Genomic DNA, 23,976 nt, shown 5'->3' with positions numbered 1-23,976 from the left:
ACAATGTTTCTTTTTTTTCAAACTGATGAGCGCTGCCACCTCATTAAAGTTAATCTACTGTAGGGTTATTGACTTCTTCAGTTCCACATGAAAGACAGCCATTTAAAGTACTGAGCCCCCCAATTACAGCCACTCTGTCTCTTTAACTGCCAGACACATTTGCAGCTGTCTATCAATCCCTCCCCGAGCCCTCCCCATCTACTCAAGTATGTCAATACACAATAACTCACCTCCTTCAGTAAGGCCTGTTGGCATCCTTGGGCCTCTTCAGCTGCACCTTCAGTCTCTTCATGCCGATCTGGAAGCCGTTCATGGCCTGGATGGCAGTCTGGGCGCTGGATGGGTTGTCGAAACTAACAAAACCTGAGGAGGAAGCGACAGAGTGAAAGACTCAAAAGCAATCATTCATCAACAACAGCATCACTTATGGGAAGAAAAGTGATAGTAAATAAAGACATGAATGGTGAAAACACGCCTTTTCTCTAAAAACCACAAGGTGACAACAGCTGTCACAGTGACTCACCGAAGCATTTACTCTGGTTGGTGGCGCGGTCGACAAAGACCTTTGCAGAGATGACGTTTCCGAAGGGCAGGAACATCTGCAGGATCTCAGAGTCAGTGAACTCCTGTGGCAGGTGGTAGATGAAGATGTTACAGCCCTCCGGACCTGTACACAAATAGAGCACACACACAAATATGACATGACAAGACAAGACAGCGTAGGCGATCAGTGAAAACTGCAGTGTTGAGTTTAGACCAGTAACACGATGTGCAACAATTATAATTCACATTTTTAAATCAAACTAAGAGACGCTTTACTTGACAAGTCAGTCAGTAGAAATGACAGTAGACCTTTAGAACTTAAGCAGTACTTAAAATCAAATATTACAGGTCCCATGTTATGCTCATTTTCAGTTCATACTTATATTTTTGGGTTTCTACTAAAACATGTTTACATGCTTAAATGTAAAAAAAAAACACATTCTTTTTATTATATTGTCTGTCTGCAACGCTTTGTTTTAGTGCATGTCTAAGCCCTGCTCCTGAAAAAAAACGGGTCCTTCCCTCTCTGTGTCTCTGCATCGCCATTGCAGCGGGGAATGACTTTAACGGCACCACAGCCGCACTTTCTACCTTTATATAGAATAGCTGTGACATCACAACTGTACAGAAAGACACAGTTTCTGAATGTAGGCTGTGTGCATTTCTAGTTTTGATACTTTCACAGCATCTCCAACAGCTTTATAATGAAAAGACCTGGAAATCTTCGAATCGTATTAATCTACAGCCAGCAGCTGGTTAGCTTATCTTAACATAACAACTGGACACGAGAGGAAACTGACGGCCTGGCACAGTCTGAACTGAAGGGTTTTTGGACTCCTGGTTGGATTTGAACACATCATTTTGGGCTCTGAGAAACTGATTTGTGACATTTTTCATTATTTCCAGCAATTTTATAAACTAAACCAAAATAATACAGAATAGATTTGTCATTAATTGAAATAATCATTAGTTGCCGCCCTAGTTCTGACAGAGATTAATGCAAACTTTATCTTCACTGTGATAAATTATATCATTCAAGCAAGTTCTAAAGGTCTACTTAATACGTTTTCATATCAGATACCAAGAATAGCAGCGGCATTGTCTGCAAAATGATTATCTGATGTTAAGTAAGTGTGTGTGTGAGATTTGTGGTAAATGGGCTAAAACATGCAAAACCACATCTCTAAGATATGATTATGTGTGCACCGCTCTTTGAGCTTACCTTCTCGTTGCTGCAGCTGCTGCGGCTGCTGCGGCTGCTGAGCCACCAGTGTGGGCTGGTGGGGGAACGGCTGTCCCACCAAGCTGTAGGCAGCAGGGTAGGTGGCTGACGGGGAGGAGGAACAGGTGAGCAGAGAGCAGCGGCGAGGCAGGATAGAGACTGCAAACTAATCAGTTTTTTTCCCTCAAAACAACATCTGACAGAGCTGCATTCCCACCTACAGATTTGCTAAAACCGGGAGATGTTTGCTTTAGTTTGTGATGCGTGACTCACTCTATAAAGCGGCAGGTATTTACATTCTATAATATATGTGCATGTTTTGACTTTGGATGTAAATTTCTTCTTTACAAATCCGGTGTTGGGTAGTCTCTGAGTGCAAAGGTAATGCTGCTGCATCACATTATGTTACATAAAACTGTTTTGTATTCTGGTGACACAGACTGGAAGGTTATTCCTAAGAAATAAACTACAAAAATATGAGATCCGCCAGTCAAATTGTATGTAAAATGTATATTTATGAGATTTATTTTTTCCCTGATAAGCAGTAGCAGCAGTAAGACAAGTAAACAGCAATACATTTATATAAACAAAAGGCAATTTATGTCACAATTTGTCATATCAGATGCATCTAACACAGCTGATACTGAGACAGTGAGGCTCACCTGTATAGTGCTGCATGCCTGTATAAGCTTGCTGCAGGGGGTCCAGGACAGGACTCTGAGCTGTAGCGGAGTAAACACATTGTCACCAACTGCACACAACATAAATCCTGAATGCTAAGTGGGGCACACAAGCATGCTCCAAATAACATTTAATCCTTTCATTTCCTCTCCATTAGACCCTTGCGGTTGCACATCAGCCTGTGAATCTGTGGAGGAATATTTAATGACAGACCAACAGAGTTAGTCTTTACTTTCTTTTGTACCTTCTGTGAAGAGTGCTGTGGCTATACCTTGGTAGGCATGAACCCCGTTGGTGTACATGGCTTCGGTTGCTGATTGGCCGTTGGGTGGAGCTGGCACAGAGGCGTAGCTGTTCACTGCGATTGGTGGAGGCAGAGCAGGAACAGGTGTGGCTGCCATGGAGGGTGGAGTGCTGGTTCCTGGAGACAGGTACAGGTTTGCTTTGAAAGGATATACATTAAGAGACGTGTCAATCAAATGAAAATGATTTGATTTCAGATTTGATTTATTCTTTTAGTCGTGTTTTAAATTCAAGTCACGTTAGTTTTATTTATATGGCCCAATATCACAAATCACACATTTGCCTCAAGGGGCTTTACAATCCCTCTCTTCAGATAACGGGGAAAAACTTAAACAGGGGAAAAAAGCAACTGAGGAGGCATCCCTCTCCCTGGGCAATAGGCAGACATGTAATAGAAGTTGTCTCTAAGGAATAACCAACATAACAAACAACAGTAATGTAAACATAAGTTCTAACAAGAGTTCACAGTGAGGTGAGCGGCTCTGAGAGGCTGCACTTTGGCACAGCGGTGCTTTGAGCTAAATAGTAGCATCAGCATGCTAATAAGCTCCCAATGACAATGCTAACATGCTGAAAGGCACCCTTTGGAGTTGCTGAGCTGTTGTAGTGCTACGGAGCATATTTTTTAATGATGCATATGGGAGACGTGACAAACAGTCCTGCCAGTGGTTTCACATTATCCCACTGATCTACAGGTGACTGTTATGCACAGAGGAACACAGCAATGTGTCACCAAAGACAGGGAAGAAGACTGCAAGCTAGGAAACATGGACATAAACATTAAAGGTTTTAAGATACTTTGTAAGAAACAGCAAATGTTTAAGAGCAAGGAAATGCATTCAACACTTTTGTTAGACCTCGAGGATACACGCAGTGTGTTTTTGGTAAAAAACATTAATCGTAAATATAACTTTTGCTTGATTGCATGAAACCTCCACAGGGTGCCTTTAAGCAGGTAACATTTACCGTGATCATCATCTTACTTTACCATGCTAACATTTGCTTATTAGAACTGAACACAAATGAAGCTACGGGTGATTCATTTTGCAGATATTTGGTCATGCATCACAGTATTGGACAAATTAAAGTTCTGACCTGATGACGGCACTACATTAATTAGCTGAGGGATCATCAAAGTTATTACACTCCATCCTGAGGGGGACATGAATGTCTGTACATTTGCTGTTTACAGTTTCATTACTTTAAAGTTGCTGCTTATGTTTGTTTCATATCATTCTTAATTTAGTTTTTTCTCTTAAGCTCTCATTTATCAACATTGGTATCTCCAGCATCAACATGGCTGTACTACACACTATCCTAGATCTTTAAGTCACTCCCCGTTTTTCTGTCTTTTCCACCTTAAATGTAAAAGCTAATATGCCTAACATCATGATGGACTGAGAAATAAGAAAAACACAAAATAGATGTTTGTTATTTTGTCCTCTTAGCCCCAGCTCTCCTTGTGTACCTGTCCTCATATTTCAAGCAGAAATCTAATCAAGGCCGGCCGGGGCCAGACATCTCTGCCTCTCATTACCTGAGGAGGGGGTGATGGATGCGATCGGCGTGGCAATGATGCTGCTGGGGTTGAGGGCGGCGAGTTGCTGCATCTGAACCGCCGCCACCGTGGCAACAGGGGAGAGGTAGGCCGACTGCGCCACCAGGGCCTGTTGCTGCATCAGCTGGAGGACGGAGAGAGAGGTTGTGATTGAGAGGAGAGAGGGAGAGAGGGATTCTGGATGTTCTATGATTGAGAGATCTGTGTGTAGACTGTAAGTGTGTGTTCCCCGAGTGTAATCTCCGGCTTGTGAAGTAGAGGAACTAAACCAAGAGGCTTTAAACATCCAAACAAACTGTGAAAAGGCTCAACATCACACATTTAGTGAGTGATTTCTTTGATTAAACTGACAAACAGCTTATTACGGAGGCTCCAGTCTGAACCCGCAATCAGGAGTCAGTGTATTTGAAGGCCACATCTCTGCACGCTGCAACATAACACAGACCGACCGACTGTCCTTGGTGACTCGCTCTGTTTTTGCAGACGTGTCCAGACGCTTCATGATCAGTCAGTGTGGCTAAATCAGGTTATAACTGGTCTTTGCATCATGTAGTGTGCCCTTTGTCTGGGCTGTAAGAGTGAAATGATTATATTAAATTGTGCCTCTGCTTTAAGTGTACCTGCACTTTTTGAAAATTACCCTTCCAGAAAGCAATTTTATGTGAGGTTTTAGGTTTTCTTTTTTTTTACTGAAGTATAGAACGTCACTATAAAAATCAACACATCCATTACGGGTGGAGAAAAAAGTTGTCAGGCCTCCTTGAGCATCACAAAGTGAACGACTGTAAATGAGCCAAATCTGAAACCATTTGCAGTAAACGGCCAATTAACGGCAGGAGCAGTAATGTGGCTTCACTCTACACTGTAAATCGCAATTTTCTCCTGTTTCCTGTTATCCTCTTGTCACCTTGTAGGACATTAAAACACCTCTATGAGAATCACACGAAGCGCACTGAACAGAACATTTTGTAGATTTTGAGTTCAATATTTTTAGTTTTTTCATCATATCTGCTTAATTTTTCTGCAGAAGTCAATCATCACTTAACTCCCAACTCTTTTGCACAGCCGACTATTTTTATTATTGAGAACCAATCACCAAAATTATTCTTCACGGACCATCAGTAGGCACAAAGCACGTAAAACATAAGCTTATTTGCTCTGTATTTCACTGTGGATGTTTACTAAATAAAAAATAAACACTCAGATAGACAGCTACAGTGTGTTTCTTAAGAAATGTGTCTTTGTGTGTGTGTGTGTGTGTGTGTGTGTGTGTGTGTGTGTGTGTGTTTGTGTGTGTGTGTGTGTGTGTGTGTGTGTGTGTGTGTGTGTGTGTGTGTGTGTGTGTGTGTGTGTGTGTGTTTGTGTGTGTGTGTGTGTGTGTGTGTGTGTGTGTGTGTGTGTGTGTGTGTGTGTGTGTGTGTGTGTGTGTGTGTGTGTGTGTGTGTGTGTGTGTCTGTTTTACTCACGGCCTGTGTGTAAGCGTTGTAGGCCCCGAGGTGCAGAGTCATGGGGCTGATGACTCCCAGCTGAGAAGCTACCTGCTGCATCCGCCGGAGACCTCGCTCCTTCTCTGAATCAGCAAACTTCACCACCAGGCTGGACGAGGCGCCCTGCGGAGGAAATGAGAAAAATCTTAATTTCACCGTGTCACCGTGTATGTCTGACACTTTTCACGTCAACATAACTCTCGACACCCTGGTGGTCCAGGGGTCCAGGATGACGTAATCATATTTTTCACGTACAGTTAGATTTGTTTTAATTTAGACGACCTTTGTGTGTGTGTGTGTGTGTGTGTGTGTGTGTGTGTGTGTGTGTGTGTGTGTGTGTGTGTGTGTGTGTGTGTGTGTGTGTGTGTGTGTGTGTGTGTGTGTGTGTGTGTGTGTGTGTGTGTGTGTGTGTGTAGGGGGGTACTCACCGGTAAAGTACGACTCCCATGCAGAGTGTTGATGGCGGCCTGGGCCTCTGCGTTGCTCTGGTACTTTACAAATGCACACCCTACGTGAAATGACACACCATTAAACATGGCCTCACACACACACACACACACACACACACACACACACACACACACACACATACACATACACACACACAGAAACTACTTCCCTTTAAAGATACATTAGGAGCTGTCTTACATCTAGTGCTTCATCAGTTACCGTGACATCATTAAACATGGTCCACAAAACATTCATTGCTTCATCAATCACCGTCCGTAAACCACCAAACGCATCATTAGCCATGACCCATAAAACCTATTGCACCATTAGTCATGCCTCATGCAACAAACGCAGAAAAAAAAATCAAGCGTCTGTGTTTGAACTGTCGCCGGACTTTGATTTACATGACAAATATCGTTAGCATTGTTGTAAGTGACAATAACAATTTACATTCATGTGGTAATGTTTATGTGCTGAAGGCTTCATCTTCAGATCTGGTTAAAATCACAAACAGTTAAACAAAGTCAATACTTTTACAGCCGTGTCGGACGCCATTTGTGATCATTTCATACACAGTTCTGCTGTAACAGCTGTGGAAAACCGGAGTTAAGGGTGTTGAAATATGATGTAGAGATGCTTCAATGTACTTGGGATTTTAGTAAAAATGCAAAATGTTATAATGGGTAAAACTGTATCTACTTTCTACTTTCGCTTAGTTTAGTTAAGTTTGGTCATTTCCACCAATACAACTCAAATGGAGATAAAAAATAAACAATAAGTCATTACTTTTTAAGTAATGATAAAACCAAAGCACGTTTGTTCTGCCCAGAAAGCGACAAGCTTATTAACTTCCCTTTTTATATTAATTATTTTGTACAGTTGCCTTTAAATTTATCCACTGAAAACTAAATATATGTTTTCTACCAAAAAAAGTCACTAAATGTTTATACCTCAGTATCATATTTGTTAATTAAAATGAACTCCTTTGACTGGTATACATCTTTATTTTGCGTTTGTTCTTGTCTTTGCTTTTGTAAACTAGATACAGCCTGAAAGCATCTGACTTTTACCTCAAAAATGAATTCTGCATTTTTAAAAGTCTCTGAATTTGAGAGCATGTGAGTTTATAAATACCTTGTCAGTTGGTTCATGATAATCATTGTCATAGCTTTCTTTTGTAGCATAAAAACTGGATTTGTGTGTATTTTCTAAGCCTGTAAGGTCACAGATGCACGGCAGTCATCATGACTGTGGTTATTCTGAGTTATTCTAACTTTTAGTGATTCTATCTTGTGCAAAGCTTCAATTATATGCACAATTTATTTAGTTTCATGCTGTTTTTTTAATTTTTTATCCTGTATTTTGTGTTTTTGCATGTCAACGTTGGATTGGACCTATTTTGTGTGTTTCTCAGGCATGAGTTGACGTTACCTTTGCTGGTACCGTCAGGCCCGCGGAGCACCGTGCACTCCTCTATGCTGCCGAACGGCTCAAACATCTTTCTCACATCTGTGTCCGTCTGCTGTTTGCCCAGCATACCCACAAACAGCTTCCTGTCTTCTAAGGGGAAGGAGATCGCCAAGATGGGAGGGAGAAAACAGAATAATGTGCGGATAATGTGAGTGAGGTTACAGAGGGGGAAGAGACGGAGTAGATGTTTTTATGCTGGTGCTGATACAGGCAGTGAAAGGAGGTGTCATGTCACCGTATATGCATGAATAATAAAGGACAACAACAGTGAGATAAGCAGCTACAAAGCAGGAGGGATCAGCCTGCTATGCTTCACAGCGCCACCAGAGTGCAGTAACACGAACATCACAACAAACAAACAGCATCTGGCGGTGACTCAAATGTTTGTCACCCTCTGTGTTGTCAGAGAAGCTGCTCCGTCTGTCCCCGTCTGTGAAGGATCAGGCTCGTGTTTCTGCATGTTTTAGCCCATTCACTACAAATCACATGCACGATGCATTCCTGTAGACTACCTTTATTCTTCCTAACATTCATTTTAGTATAACAATAAACCTTCAACAGTCTCAAAGCTTGAGGTACAGAGTCAAATGTGCAGTTGTTACATGAGATTGTGGTTGAAAATGTGATTTGATAAGAAAAGTCTGCGTGTGTGTGGTGTGACGCTGTGTCAGAATAGAGAGTTGTGATTTTTCTCTTGCAGAAATAACTGTGGTTTGACAACAAACATGTGCCACTAAAGCAAAAAAATAAAACCTACCATTATGTCGACTGTGATGGATTACCTATGAAGCTGCACTGTCATACAAAACTGAAACGAATGGTCTCCTAAAACTATGGGATGCTTTGCAAAAATGCTCACAACAAAAGAAATTGTAGAAAATGAACTGATCCATCAAGTCCCTTGACTTGTCAAAGTAGGAAAACGCAGGTGTCACTAATGAACGATGGCTCTGTTTTATTCAAGTGTCACAGTAGGTCATTACAGTGACTACGTTTACATGCACACTAATATTCCACTATTATTCCAAATATGACAATATTTGTATTCAATGCAGGTTGTGTTTACGGCATTTTCTGTTTGGATGTTCTGAATTAAGCCTGATTCCAAATGTAGCATTTTCTGATTTAGACATTTGGGATATGCTGATATTATTCAGGTTTGAGGAGCATTCTTTGGACACACATTCAGAATATGCACCTCAACAATCACCTCCGTATGCTGCTATGGTTGTTGCACACAAACCAACTAGTGACCAAAGGTTCTTAAGGCTGTGGTGGAGATGCATGACCAAAGGAAATGCCTACATTTCTGGTCCGAATGAGAAACGGACCTACTTTTAAACATTATAAAAGACTTTCAACAGGCTTTTGGATATACGCAAACGTCAGTCTTTTCAAGAAGGCGGTTGAATCAACTGAAAAAGGGAGTCTGTGTTCGCACGGCCTAACAAGTCCGCTACTGGTGGAAAACTCTGCAAAAAATCCTATTTTAACTACTGCACGTACAACAGGAATATTAATGAAATATTAATTTCCACCTCCACGTAAACAGCTGAGTGGGAATACTTTCTGTTTTCAGAATAAAAGCAAAAAAAAGAATATTTTTTGCATGTAATCGTCATTGTGACAGTGAACCAACATGCACGACGCAAGGACCCTGAAACTGAAGCAGCCAAAAGAGATTCAACCATCACTCATTGTATTATTTTCCCCGGTGCTTTCCCTCCAGCGACATGTCAAAATGTCTTCTGTGCCTGTGTGCTTGTGGCCTGTGTGCTACTGTATCTCAAGGAAGTCATCAAAATGACTGTTATTTCAAACAAAAGCTGCCGTAAAACGATGGAATGCTTTGGAAAGGGGGCGACAATAACGTATAGTATATATGAATTGTAGTAAATGAGGGAAAACACACATGAGAAGCTGTCACAGGATGTCTTAAGTCTTTGGAAACAGCTTAAATTTATCACAGCATGCTCTCAAATGTTGAAAATTGGGTGAAAATCAACGGTGATAAGGTGAATGACTGATTAGATGTTAGGGCAGAAGAATCGCCAGTGGCATTTATCAGGTCAGACCCAGCGGTGCAGCACATTCGTGGTGGTTTGACAGCAACAAAACATCCATTTTAACAGATAATTGAATCTAACACTGAATCTTGAATGGTAGTTTTGAGTGATGATAAAATCTGGCATACTCTCAAGTAGAAATTTTCTTAATCATCAACTGATATTGTCTCGATTCTGTCGTTTTAAGATATAAGACTAAATAAGTGTTTAAGATGGATGTTGTTGGTCGCGTACACGGTGAAGGTGTCTGAACAGGTGCTGTGTTTCTGGATGGGGACAGGTGTCTCTTACCCCCTCTGCTCTCGCTGTCCGCGGGCTTCACTTGGATTGGGCGGTTCATCTGGGAAAGACAGGTCACATCGCATGGTCAGTGTTAAACACAGCACAGGGGGAGTGATCGTTAACACAATTAAACAGGAAAAATACATGAATGGATATTTTACCATGGTACATAGAGTATTTAATCAAAATGTCGCCATTACAGTCTTGTAAACTGGAAAAGAGGAAATTCATGTGTACTGACTTCATGTTACCTATCTAGAAATGAAGAGCTCTTTTCCAAAACGAGATAAAAGCCAAATTTTAAAAAATTGAGTTTGTCATGCCACTTTGTTGTATACAGAACCTTTTCACTGCTTCATCAATGTTTCATGCCAAATCGCTATATTTCCTTGTTTAAAATTGTCTCAAGATGCAGTTCCTTTCCAATCCGCGACCAGCGCCAAACCTATTTTTAGCCTAAACGCGATACGTCCTCTCGACCAATCAGAGTTCAGTGAGCGTATGCCATCCAACATGGCGGCGCTCTGAAGCGGGAGAGTTTTTTTTTTCGTCCGTCCGTTCGACATGTTCAGACTGAGCCATAAAAACCATTTTGACAAGATACATTGAATATTAACCAAATGTGTGGGTCTGGGTAAAATGTGTAATTTTCCTGAAAACTATTCAAATGGATTTATAGCGTTTTGGAAAAGAGCTCCTCAAATGCTATTAAAGGTCCCGTATTGTATGTTCTTTGACTGTGCCAGGCTAACTGTTTCCTCCTGTTTCCAGTTTTAATGCTAAGAAAAGATAACCAGCAGCTGGCTGTAGATTAATATTTACTGTACAGACACACAGGCGGTATCAATCTAACTCTCGGGAAGGAAAGAAATAAATAATTTTCCAGAAATGTGGAACAATAACTGCGATTAAAGGTCCCATATTGTAAAAAGTGAGATTTCCTTGTCTTTCTTTAATCATGAAGCAGCTCGAGGTGTTTTATAAATACTGTTAAAGTATCGAAACAGAAATTTACACGACCCGTATTCAGAAACTGTGCCTTTAAAAGAGCCGTCACGACTTCTGTGCAGTTGTGATGTCACAATTATTGTACCAACTCTACTCCAGCAGGCCACAGCTGACACCAGTATGTGTGATGTTACATTCACAGCGTTGTCGTCTCTCTCTCTCTGTCTCTCTCTCTCTCTCTCTCTCTCTCCCTCCGAGTCTCTCTCAGAATCTGCTCTAATCCTGCCGTCTATCGTTCCCTCTCCCCCTATCACACAAAACCAGGAAAAGCACACACCCACGCGGGATTGGGGAAGTGATAAGATTAAGAACACTCGCCGGCTAATCTGGATTACAGGAGCACGCGGCATCAGCGAGTAGCGAGAGATCCTGAGCCTGACAGAGAGACTGAGATGAGGGTATACAGGGCGAGAAAAGAAGGAATAATGTCTGAAAAAAACAAAGAATAAAAGACTGACAAAGAAAATGGAGAGCACACGCGACACAGAGAGGGATTAGGCGACCTTTTCAGAATTCATCAAAAGACAAGCTGCTGAAATGCCATTTTTTCCCTTTACTTCTCCACAATAATTATCCTCCCCGCTGTTTAACAAAACCCCCTATATGAAACTGTGCACACATCAGTGCGTCTGCGCCTCGTCTTTTGAACGTATAGAGCACGAAAACAGTGAAAGGAGGTATTGAGTGAAATAAAGAAAAGGACAAACAAGAGAGGGAAAAAGAGAGAAGGGTGGGATTGAGAGGGATTGAGGGGAAGGGAAGGAGCATATGGAGGAAAGGATGGAGGTGGGGGATGTGTGTCTGTGAAGGGGAGGAGGACGAGGAGGAGGAGGAGGAGGGAGGGTGATGTCGGTGAGGAGTCGAGGTGAGAGCGACAGAGTGACACTCTGTTAACTGTGGCTTAATGAAGGTCTTAATTATGGAGCTGGTGACATTTCAGCCAGATCCTGATCCTGTGTCACTGATTGATCCGCTGTGATCGGTCACCAGGAGACACTATTGATCCGCGCCCGGGACGCACTCCACCGCCAGGACCAGCATGCACAAACACCGTCACCACCGCTTCTGAACCGACGGGACGAAATACCGTCAACACCTGCTGCAGAGGGCCCCTGCGCCTCTTCACCGAGAGAGCGTCCGATTGATTGCCCCAATTAATAGGATGATAGAGTAGACGGAGGGCCAAAGTCTCAAAACCATCTTCCAATCAGTCAAGCAAATGTGGACATCCCCTGCAGCCAGTGAATAATAATTTTTTCTTTTAAATTATGGCTTCGTTTGCGGAAGATAACATCATTCTGACTGGGGCCGCATGTTAAAACCCATGTATTAGTGGTGTGCTTTGGATAAAAAAGATGAAAAAGCACTCGACAAATACGACTTATGTTTAATCAAAGGGTCCATTCATTGGCTCGTTTCCACGGTTCACCACTATACTAATCACTTCTAATGCTATTTACAGTGCAACAACTACACAATGTTATTTATTTACTCCATACATCTTTTACTGCCTATTGAGATTCACATAAAGTGTTTCAAATTAACTACACTTTGCTTTGCTTTACACTTTACACACTAACCCTAACCTGACAGTATATATCTGTTCATGATTTATGTGTGTTTACTATTTAATCAGTCTTTTAATGCTTTTATCTCTCTTGGCCACATTTATATAGAATTAGAATACTCGTATCTTTTTTATCCTATTTAATTTGAAGATGCGTTACATATTTTCTAAAAGAATAGTTGAAATGAAAGTATTTTTTTAAATATAAATGTGTTGAAAATGTTGGTATGTGGAAGCATTGGGGAGAGAAATGGGGGAGAGAGAGAGGGGGCAGCATGCAGCAAAGGGTCACGGGTCAGAGTCAAACCCAGGCCGCTGCGGCCAGGAATTAAACAACGTATGTGTTATATTGTTTATATGTTGTCTGTCTTTTACTATTACTACTATGGAGGCAGCTTTATATGTGCAGAAGAAGTCCAAGACAAATTTTCATACATAAATAAAGTATTAGTCTCGTGAGACCGTCCTGATCTCTGAGCTCCATTGTATTTTTCTCACAGATCAGTCTGGTAACATGGAAATATTCAGTTTTCCAGCGACAGAACCAATCAGCTTTGATTTTGAGGCAGATTTAAGTTTGACGAAACGAGAAGCGACTGTTCAGTGTAAACAAAATGGCGGCTTCCACGGATGAGATGAGCGCAGCTATTGAGCAAGTCGCTCGCTAACGCTTTTTTCTCTTGGATCCTTCTGTTGCAATACGGACAGGACACCTGAACCTGTGCCTTTTATCCGTAAATTCACGTTACACAAACGGCAAATATCCTTTACCGACATGTCATTCACTCTCTGAGCTTTACCCCAACACTGTTAGTACGTCACGCGCTTCGTTGATCTGATTGGTCAATAGACAGATGGTTTATTCAATCAGCAGCCAGTATTTTCGCCCCTTCCCAAAAGATCTCCAAACCAGAGTTCCCAGATAGATACGCTGAGCAAATGCAAATGAATCCATCTGGCGGAGTCAGGTTAATAAAGTATATCCTACCGTATCGTCATATCGTAAATACAATCAAAAGCTGATGGCTAATGACACATCATCCTTATTTTTCTTTTACTGATCAGATGTGGCAATTGGGCCAGTTTTTCATTTAACCACAGAAACATACGTGGTCAGATATGGTCCTATAAATGATACACCAAACATTTTTCCGTGTGTGTGTCGCCCAATATTCACAAATGTGAACATCACATTTAACTATTGTCAATATTCTCCACAGACAAATACAACAAGACCTCGGTGTCCACAGTGATCACCACAGCCCTTGGTGAAGATTATATTATTCACTAACAACACGATACAAAGGCAAATTATTTCTATATAAAAAGAAAGATCCTTTCTATATAAAAAGAAAGATTCTTTCTATATAAAGAGACAATAGATCCCGACAGAATGAGCCTCGATGAGTTGCTTTTCTGGAGCAACGGTAAAAGATCATTCCTGGTGAAATGTCTTGTCTCATCTTAGAGTTGAGTTAAGGAGTCGAAGCTGATGCTACAACCTCATGGCAGCAGTTCAACGTGACATCTTTGATTGATAACATGTTTGGATGATGCCTGTAAAAAACGCGGTGGCCCATATTTCACTGCAGGAAGACAAACAGCGAAGGCCGCGGCGGTGGTGATAAGGAGGAGCGCGGCAGATGGCTCAGGAGATTGGAATTAGAATATACAAGAGGGAAAACAGCGAGAAGTGGAGGCCATCGAGGCTGTGCCACTTCAGATCGGCACGGCAACCGGCCCCACTCCTCTGACGGAGACCGCACTCGCATGGCCATCGTCATGACAACCCCCGGTGATGAGAACCCCACATCAGGTAAACAAGGTTGCCCTGAATGACGCGCGGAAGAGACGGGTGCAAAACAAACGAGGAGGACAAAGGGTGCTTCTAGGTCGAGAGATAGAGGGATTAGATGTGTGAGGGAGGAGGGGGAGACAAGGAGGAAAGGAAAAATGAAAGACACCGAACACACACACACACACACACACACACACACACACAAAAAGGATGATGGAGGGAGCGCTCGTGCCTGTTGAATGTTGGCGCTGCCTTGAGAGCAGATGCAGAAGCAAGGAGAAAAATATCTCCCTCTAAGCCTAAACCACAAACGTACACTTTACAGTAATTTGCTCTCTCCCTTCCTCCTCCTGTTGCTCCCCTCCCCTCCCTTTTCTTTCTAAGGCTTGTTTATAAAAACAGTCCCATACTGTGCACAGACAACACACAGGCGAAAAACCTGCCTGATCAACCGGCCATTTCACCGGTGTGCGTTTTTTCTATTTGATTATTTTCTCCCCATTGTGCTCCGTCTCCAAACACAGATATTATATACAATCATCCTCCGACTAAACACACATTCATCGCTTCCGCACACACACGGACACACACGGACACACACGGACACACACACACACACACACACACACACACACACACACACAGGCTCTGTCTGCTCCTGTCGCTCACAGCTACATCTACACACACTTAATCTTTCCGCTCTGTGATGCCCAGGGGGATTTTGCTTGGATTATGAGATATTAAATCCATAGATTATCCAATCAAATCACAGCTCGACCCCTTCACCGTAATGCATGACCCCCCCCCCCACCCCCCATAACATAAACGTCCATCAAGGAGTGGCATTCACTCCTATGTAAATGCAATTTTATCTACTACGGCAGCGTAAATGTGTTTTAGATAGAGGGTCGTTTACAGTCAGAGTGAGTAAAGCATATTGATGGTGATATTTTTCTCCATTATGACCCGCCGAGGAGACGATAATCTCCATACTCTCAGCTCAATGCAGTCAGTGTTGTTAAGTCTACAGAGCTGCTTGCTGCTGCCGTTTGAGGGTGACACATTTCTGTCGCCTGTTTTCTCTCCAATTTCAATCCATTCTGCCTGTCTGCCCTGAACAGCAGCCACTCTGAATGGTAAATTTATCAGCAGAGACCATCTCCGCTGCTCTTTCAAGAACATTTACAGCAGGGAGGCAGAGTTGGCGGTGGAGAGGGGGGCGGTGGTGGTGGTGTAGTTGGGTGGGGCGGGGGGCACAAAGACAATTTTCCGTCTTCGCCTCCCCTCCGCTCCATCACACAGCGCTGGTCATTGCATCGTGCCGGTCTCCTAGCAACCTAGCATCCCTAGTCCCCGCCGTCTCCAGGCAACGAGACCTGCGACCGTAATCAACCTGCCACCTCCCGCCTCCCCTCCTCCTCCTCCTCCTCCTCCTCCTCCTCCCCTCCCTGTTCTGTTCTGTTCTCTCTCCCGTCTCTGCTGCTTTCGCTCCCTCGCTTCTCCATCCACCTCCTCCTCGCAAATGCACTTACGCTGGGACGCACTTGTGAATTCACCCGGGGCGCAGGGGGGTGGGAGACAACGAGCACAGGTGGAAATTGGTATTTTCACAGGCGAAAAAAAAAAGAAAAAAAGAGGAGATTAATAGACGCAGGTGATTGTGAGCTCGCACAAAGAGTTGGAACAAAGCGACATGAAAAAAAAAAAAAAGCAGAGATGCACAAGTAGGGTCTGTTAATTTTGCCACACATGGATGCACAAACAGATGCGCACACACATGGGCGAGCATGCACACAAAGCAGAGAGAAAGTGTACCGAATGAATTCAGCCAGTCGCTAAATCAATCAAACACAAAGAGACTGACAGACACAACGCTTGTACAGTTCGATAATACGTAATCAATGACCCAGTCTTCAGTGTCAAAGCGGCTGTCTCCTTCTCCCACAGGGTTCACTAGTCTGTCCAGGCAGAGCTGACAGCTCTTAAAGCTGACATTCAGCCTTTTATTTTGTCAGACAGCCAACAGAAATCCCTCAAAGTGGAGAAACTGGATATCAAAGAGTACATTTCTAACAGCACTCAAGTTGACTCCCAATTGTTTTATTTGTCTCTTCTGTTAAATATTCATGTCAAGTTTTGTTTGACTTGACTCAGTGGAGCAGAAGGAGGAAAGAACTGAATCACGGACACAATTCTGTGTGTGTGCGTGTGTGTGTGTGTGTGTGTGTGTGTGTGTGTGTGTGTGCCCTACTTTTTATTGTTTATTTATCTTAACTTTTTTTCATTGAGGCGAAGTTTACACACTTTAACTCCACCGTAGTCCAGTGTCTACGTGTGTAGTTGAAAGAGCCAAATGAGTTTTGTCTCTGTCCACTTTTGTGTGCACTCGCCTGCCACGCGCACACAAACTCTCTCTCTCGCACACACACACACACACACACACACACACACACACACACACAGACACACACACACACACACACACACACACACACACACACACACACTCCCCAACCCCCCAAAACACACTATTTCTCAGTAACAGATGTCTGTATTTAAGCTGATAAACACACTGCCTCAATGCACCTCCAACCCCCTCCACCCTTATTGCCACCCACTGTTCATTATCTCAAACTTTCATTCATCTCTTCATCCCCCTCACCCCCACCCTCCCTTATTGTCCCCCCCTCCCCTCCCTTCTTCATTTATCCAATTTCTCTCTAATTCACACCCATTTACCACCTCTATAAATCCAATCTGCATTCATCATTACAGTCGCCCCCAGAGTGACGTACAGAGGACGGGCCCTTCTTTTTGTTGTCAGTCAGCGCCGCCTGTCCTGCATCATTCCCGCTGTGCATTGATATGCATGCATATGTAAATGAATCGACGCATGAATGAACACTTAACTCCAGATAGATTCATCAAGTGAACACAGTCGCTCCGAGGCGCACTAATTGCTATCATCATCATCCCCGCAACTGACTGACATCAGGACATTGCTACATATGGAGGCATTGCTTTATCTGCTCATTGTCAGATACATTATATTTATGTCAGCAGACGGTTAAATGCTCATGTTCACAATCATAAACGCATGTCTACGGGCCTCAGCGAACCGAATCTGAGCATCTACTTTTCGATTTTGTCATATTTTTGCACATTCAATGTAAATTTCTACCTATTTATCTGCGGTTACTGTAAGAAAAAGATGCAAAGATTGGAAAAAGTGATAACAGGTGTATAAGAGACTGTTAACATCACCTGGCAACTATTCAGGGCTCATGTGTCTCTTCAGTGGAACGTTTGCTCAGACATTAAGGGCACAATGTTCTGGCACTACAACTTCCTATCTCATATCCTGCGTAAAAAGCCTAGGCTATATTTAGCATATGCATTTATTTCAGACTATTGATAAAACCCCTCTGTCTGCTCCGTCTGAGTCCTTATGGCTGAGTAAATGTCAGGCTTAGTCAGATGTTCCACTCAAAGAGGGCTCTTTCCTCTCATACGGGCAGCTTAAACACAGAAGGCCTCAGCTCCGATTCCACTCTCTCTCCCACACGCACACACACACACACACACACACACACACACACACACTCCCACGCACACACAGCAGGTAATGAATGAAGAAACCTGAGAGGTGCCTATAATAAACCCAACAACTTCCATCCGTCCATCCATATCTTTGGGATGTGTACTCTTCATGGAAACACATGCACACATAAGCAAACAGACATTTACACACACACAAAAGCACGCACACGCGCGCGCACACACACACACACACACACACACGCACACACACACACACACACACACACACACACACACACACACACACACACACACACACACTTCCTTCATTAAACCGTGTTAGTGCAAACACCTGCCCTCCCTTCCCCCACTGAACATGCAAATATACACCAAACACACACACAGCTACTTTCTCACTTGGGAACAGTCGCACTATTAAATACTTCAAATGAACAGTGAGGCATTGTTGCAAATATGAATTCAAGTAGGAAGGGTGTTGACGAGGGACAATAATATTTTCTGTCTCCGCTAAAGCAGATACAAGCTTCAGGGCTGCAACTGACACTTCTTTTCCATGTCGAGCAAATGAAAAGTTTGACATTTTGAGCAATAAGCTAATTTGCTTTCTTGCAGAGTTTTAGATGAGAAGCTTGGCACCTCTCTGATGTTTGTACTCTAAATATGATGCTACAGTCAGCTGCCTGTAAGCTTAGCTTAGCTTAGCATAAAGACTGGAAACAGGGGAACAAGCCAACCTGATATAACGTGTTAATTAATGAGATACGTGGAGGTGGATTTTGTTAGCTTAAGACAGAGCCAGGCGAGCTGTTTCCGCTGTTTTCAGTCTTTATGCTAAGCTAAGCTAACTATGGCTGGCTCTTCATCTAACACTCAACAAGAAAGCAAATAAGCAAATTTCACAAAATGTTAAAATGTCCTTTAATGTACAGATTATTTTCACAATTAATCCGTTCATAATTTGCTTCAGGTGACCTCTTAAAAGGTTCCACAGTCTAAAACCCAAATGTATTCAGTGTACTATCATAGAATAAAACCATAAAACATGTCCTCCTAAAAAAGCTGTGGACCAGTGGATTTTTACCATTATGAACCTTAATGAATAATTAAAATAGTTGCTGATTCATTTTTTGTCTAATGACATGATTCAATCATTCAGCTCATTCAACAGTTATTTATTTAAAATAGATGAAATATCATTTGGTTCTGGAGGTTGCTGTGTAAAATGGCTTCTCCCTCATGCAGATGTTATTGTCTCTGTGAGCCTCACAACAGCTGACGAGGCCAGACGAGCTGGCCGGAGAGATAAAGCGATAAGAACAGACGGGGAAGAGTACAAGATGTCCAAGTAGGACTAAATGCGTGTACATCCAACCTCCCATTTCCACACTTCCCCTCAGAGTGAATCTGGTTTATTGCCCCTTGCCTTTTCCAACTCCACTGTTCTCTCACTTTCTTTCCTCGCTTTCGAATAAATTTGCTTTTGACACTCTTCCTCCCCCTCTCACTTAGAGACAGACTCTCTCACCTGAAATTAAACACAAGGCCAGGTGCCACTCTGAAACAACCATCTGTTCGCCCCTGCCTGACTTCTTTCTTCCTTCTTTCCCATTGTTAGGAGAGAGAGAGAGAATAAAAAAGCCTTAAGACTGACTCTTACTTTCCAAAGAGGACAAATGCTAACAAAAAAGCAGTGTTGCGTGTTAATGACATCCTTCAGCTTTCTCTTCATTCAGGTGTGCTTTCAGTCGCGCTCTCTCCTCTCCCCTCCAATAATTGCCTTCATGTTATTTCTTTTGTATCGCCCCGGCCATGAGATGCCAGAGTTAATTATTCTCTGGCAGTGCAGGTGCAATTAGATGACAATTACACCACAGCTGGTAGCAGGGGTGGGAAGCAGTTCTTGTTCGTGGGGGCATATATGGAGCTAATAATATGGTTTTTGTCTTTTTTTGGCAAGGGAGGGGGCAGGGCAGGGAAGGATTCAGGGAACATTGGATGGTTTAGCTTGTTCCACACGGCTTAGAGGTAAGAGGTTGTGAGGAGGAGAGCCGCTGGGTTGAAACACGGGGGGGACAGGGCTTTAGCCACGGGGCATTGGGCCCTGCTGATCCCCTACGAGAGGTCAGCAAGGTCACGCTACTGTCATGCTAACAATGGGATTTCTTTTGTTGCCACCCTAATACCAGCCTCTGTCCCCGTGTCCCCCGGTAACCCCCTGCCTGCCATTATAACAACGTTCTGCAGAAACAATCAATAAGTCAATCTTAAACAATTTTAATAATCCAGTCATTGTTTATTTATCAAGGCCAAATTCCAGTTATTTGTTGGCTCAAGCGTCTCATAATGTGAGGGCGTTGTCTGCTTTTCACTAAAAGGATTTATCAAAAATCGCTGTTGATTAATTTTTCGTTGATTCATTACTGGATTAATCCAACAATTTTTACATTTTTTTAAAAAGCGAAATATGCCAAAACGTCACTAGTTCAAGCTTCTCCAAAGTGATTATTTGCTGGTTTTCTTTGTCTCTTATGACACAAACAAAGCAATGAACCACATCACAAAGATCGGCAAATAATTGATCGGATTAACCGATATAGAAAATAATCATCCGGGTGCAGCTCTACACTGTTCACCTGCTTTCTCACTCTTTCCTAAAAAACTATGGCCCATGAGCTGTCATTCAGGAGGGAAAAAAAGAAGCGAATGATGTAGATCTCTACAAAAATAACCAAAAGGAAACAGGGGTAAAGCCTTGTTAGGAAAAGAGGAAGCAGCAGCAAGTCTAGGAGCACACTCTGTCTCAGTAATTCCTTGCCTTGTCGCCTTGTCTCTCATATAGTCGGTTATTATAGAGACGCGGCTGTCATGTCATATTTAGCTCTGGAAATGTCATTTGGCAGCACACCTGCTGCCTGGCTATGCTAATAAAGCTAGGTTTAACTTTGATTAGGATTCAGAGGGAGAGATGGATGGAAACAGAAGAGGGGGAGGGGGAGAGAGAGAGAGAGAGAGAGGTAGAGAGAGAGAGACGGAGAAACAGAAAGGAAAAGAAACATCAGAGAGAATAAGAACTGGCAAAGTCACTCCAGCAGCGAGCCTCATAGCTGTCTCTTTTGACCCGTGACATGTAGCAAGATGACTCATGCCTTAACTGGATGGATATGTCTGGATGCATCACATATGAAACATTAGAGAGAGAGCAGCCTCTGACCTTTGTTGGAGCATATAAGCTGAAGGGGGGAGTCAGGCTTGCATGTCAAACCCGGTTAATTTTCTTGTGTCACTTTGTCTCCGTGTGTCTGTGTGGTGCGTTCAGATAGCGAGCATGCCAGTTATTCTGCTCCCTATATATGTATATATATATATATATATATATACACACATATACACATATATACATATAAAAATATATATATAGATGTATACATCTGTTGAGCTGTTGAGTATCTTAAAAAGACACACTCACCCCTGGTAGTGTCTTCTGCTCGTGCAGTGCATTCTGGGCTTTGAGGGCGGACTCACGCGCACAGTATGTCAGGAAGGCACATCCTGGAGACAAAAACCAAGTGTTAGAAGATCAGAGAAATAAGTCTATGTATTTTTAATGTCAGATTCATATGCTATATATAATGTCTACAGTCAGCAGTGCGGTGTTATTGTAACTTAATTGGCCATTCGTCCTGAATGCCTGTAGGCCGACGCATGCTGCTGGAGTTTATTGTCTTATTATTAATCTGCCGTTTGATATACAGTATGTGCTTTGGTTCTGGGTCAGCATGTGTTTAAAACTTCTAAAAATGCCTCCTGCCTTTAATCAGGCCATCGTTATTAATATGTATTTAGAGCTGCATGAAACAAACAAACATCTATAAAATAGAAACAATAAACAACTTGTGATTTTGTTAAATAGTTCTCCAAGTGTCACTGGAGATCTATGCGGATTATTAAATCATAATACCTGGAGACTATTCAGACACGAGCCGTCTGAATGGGTATTTAATATCACGCTGGTGAGGCCAAATGTATGCAGTCCCACATAATAGAGATAGGCCTTCATTAACCTTTAGGGCTCCCACAAATCATGAATATGTAAATGTATGCAGAATAGGTGTTATAGGTGTTAGAGGACTGATACCACCTGGCCTATACGTCTCCCAAATGGCTGATGGTTGATGTGGATTTATAAAAGCTTTTGTTTTCTGCGCTCAGATTTGCATTAGAAACGACAGTTAGGATCATTGTTTCGCTTTAGTCCATCTGTCAAACAGGACTTTGAATGTGTCGGGACTTAACGTGTGCAGCGCGGGACGTGCGGTTTGCAGAAGTGGGTGGCACTCAGAAATTGAGTGATATCACCACGTGAGGCCAATTACGGACTGACAAAATACTTTTCTGTGAGAGTGATCTGAGACCTTTCTGGTCCCGACAGTTTTGAAACAAAACGGGGGTGCTGTGCAAACATTTTTAATTGTAAACAGTCTGAAATCACTTGTTTTTCTTGCAGTTTTTAAACTGTAGCATCCAGAGGTGGGCGTGAAGGGAAGCCTCCCAGCGTGCATCATGGGGTCTAATGAGCATAATCCTTATTTTCATGTGTTTACCACTGTGCTCAACGATGTTTCTACACGTTTCAATTGTGATTATGTAAGCACCCCAATGGAGAGCTGCAGGAATGAGTGCTCACACCCAGAAATGAGTTGGCATTGAAGCACTTCTGCTTCCCTCTTCTAAAAGACAAAGTATTTTTTAAAGTGCTTTTTTGTTGAGATGTCTGAAATAAGGTCTGCGGTTGACACAAGTTTGAGATATCTTAATATGTTTGCTCTATACCTCAGTAATTGCCTCACTTTTAACATGTCTTTCACAGTTGACAGAGATCAGTTGGAGGCTAGTGGCGGTGACGCTGTAGTCACGTGACCACGGTGTAGTTGGTTTACATCTTAGTGTTACCTTTTTATTTCTGGTGAATTGCATTTACGCTTCTAGAAATCATAAAAGTGGTGAACATTTGTGAAGATCTTGCTGAACTAAAATATGTAAGTGTCATACAGTTTTGTTCTTAGGAGCTTGTTTTCAAAAATCCAATGGAAAAAATCCCATTAGCAGTTTGACGAGAGAGCCGGGGCGATGCTAACTTCCGGGTTAGCCTGAGAAAAAAACGTCACTTCAGCAGCTCTCTGTGTAAATGCAGGCCGTAGACTGACTAAGGTTCAAGAGCGTGTCGACCTTTAATCTGAGAGTTGGTGGAAGAAAACGTCGTCTTGTCTTCAGTTTGGAAAGCGACCTTCGTTTGAAATGAATGGCAGAGTGAAAACATAAATAAATATATATAATACAGAATCTTATATGTGATCTAAAATATAAAAAATAAACGACCTATTACATTTAAAAAGCCCCGGTTTGCTTGACTAAATGTAGTTTCAGAGAGGGTTGGAGTTCTGTGGATTAAACTTGAAAGAGTGAATCACTGCCTCTTCTTAGTCAAGGTTGATCAATACTTCAGTCAGCCCAAGTCTAAAACATTAAATATTTTAGTCCGCCCATGATACGTGAGGACACAAACTTCTCAACCAGCTGTGAATCAGGTTTCTTTTTTTAAATCAATGGTGCTAAACGTCAGATTTGTCCTCACAGGGGTCCTTAAAGAGGCTCCGGGGGCTAAATGAGGAATAGTTGAACCTCTCTGATATTTTTAGATCCTAACTGGAGGACATATAATAGTAATATTTTAATAACAGGTTTCGCTCCCATCACTATCTCCCCGTGTAATGAATACTTAATTAACAGAAACGAGACAAAGAAAATCTTATCAAATGGGAGTTTTCTTGGCCTCACCTTTGTGCATTCCTGTGTATTTGTCCTTTATCACCGTCAACTCATAGATCTTTCCAAACTGCTCGAAGATGGGCTTCAGGTCCTTCTCCTCCAGGTTTCGGGGTATTTGCCCGATGAAGAGCTTGATTGCGTCAGGCTCCTTCAT

General features: G+C 42.5%; 1 protein-coding gene across 3 annotated transcripts; it reads right to left on the bottom strand.

Moving 5' to 3' along the window:
- Positions 1-235: 235 nt before the first annotated feature.
- Positions 236-23,976, bottom strand: celf3a (cugbp, Elav-like family member 3a; the record flags this gene model as incomplete). 3 transcript variants are annotated; one of them, XM_083925860.1, is made up of 12 exons in its annotated part: positions 236-363; positions 524-667; positions 1,766-1,870; positions 2,428-2,487; positions 2,718-2,867; positions 4,287-4,431; positions 5,774-5,917; positions 6,223-6,302; positions 7,676-7,804; positions 10,072-10,120; positions 21,463-21,545; positions 23,832-23,976. In XM_083925860.1, 12 exons carry the CDS (start codon positions 23,974-23,976, stop codon positions 236-238), a joined length of 1,362 nt encoding a protein of 453 aa, XP_083781986.1. The 3 variants fall into 3 exon arrangements, with proteins under 3 accessions (XP_083781986.1, XP_083781987.1, XP_083781988.1); XM_083925861.1 differs by having other exon boundaries at positions 7,676-7,801; XM_083925862.1 differs by lacking the exon at positions 2,718-2,867.

The sequence above is a fragment of the Echiichthys vipera genome, assembly GCF_963691815.1.
Source record: "Echiichthys vipera genome assembly, chromosome: 13".
Taxonomy (NCBI): Eukaryota; Metazoa; Chordata; class Actinopteri; order Perciformes; family Trachinidae; genus Echiichthys; species Echiichthys vipera.
The sequence above is the reverse complement of the archived record's forward strand: the minus strand, read 5'-3'. Positions and strand labels throughout refer to the sequence as shown.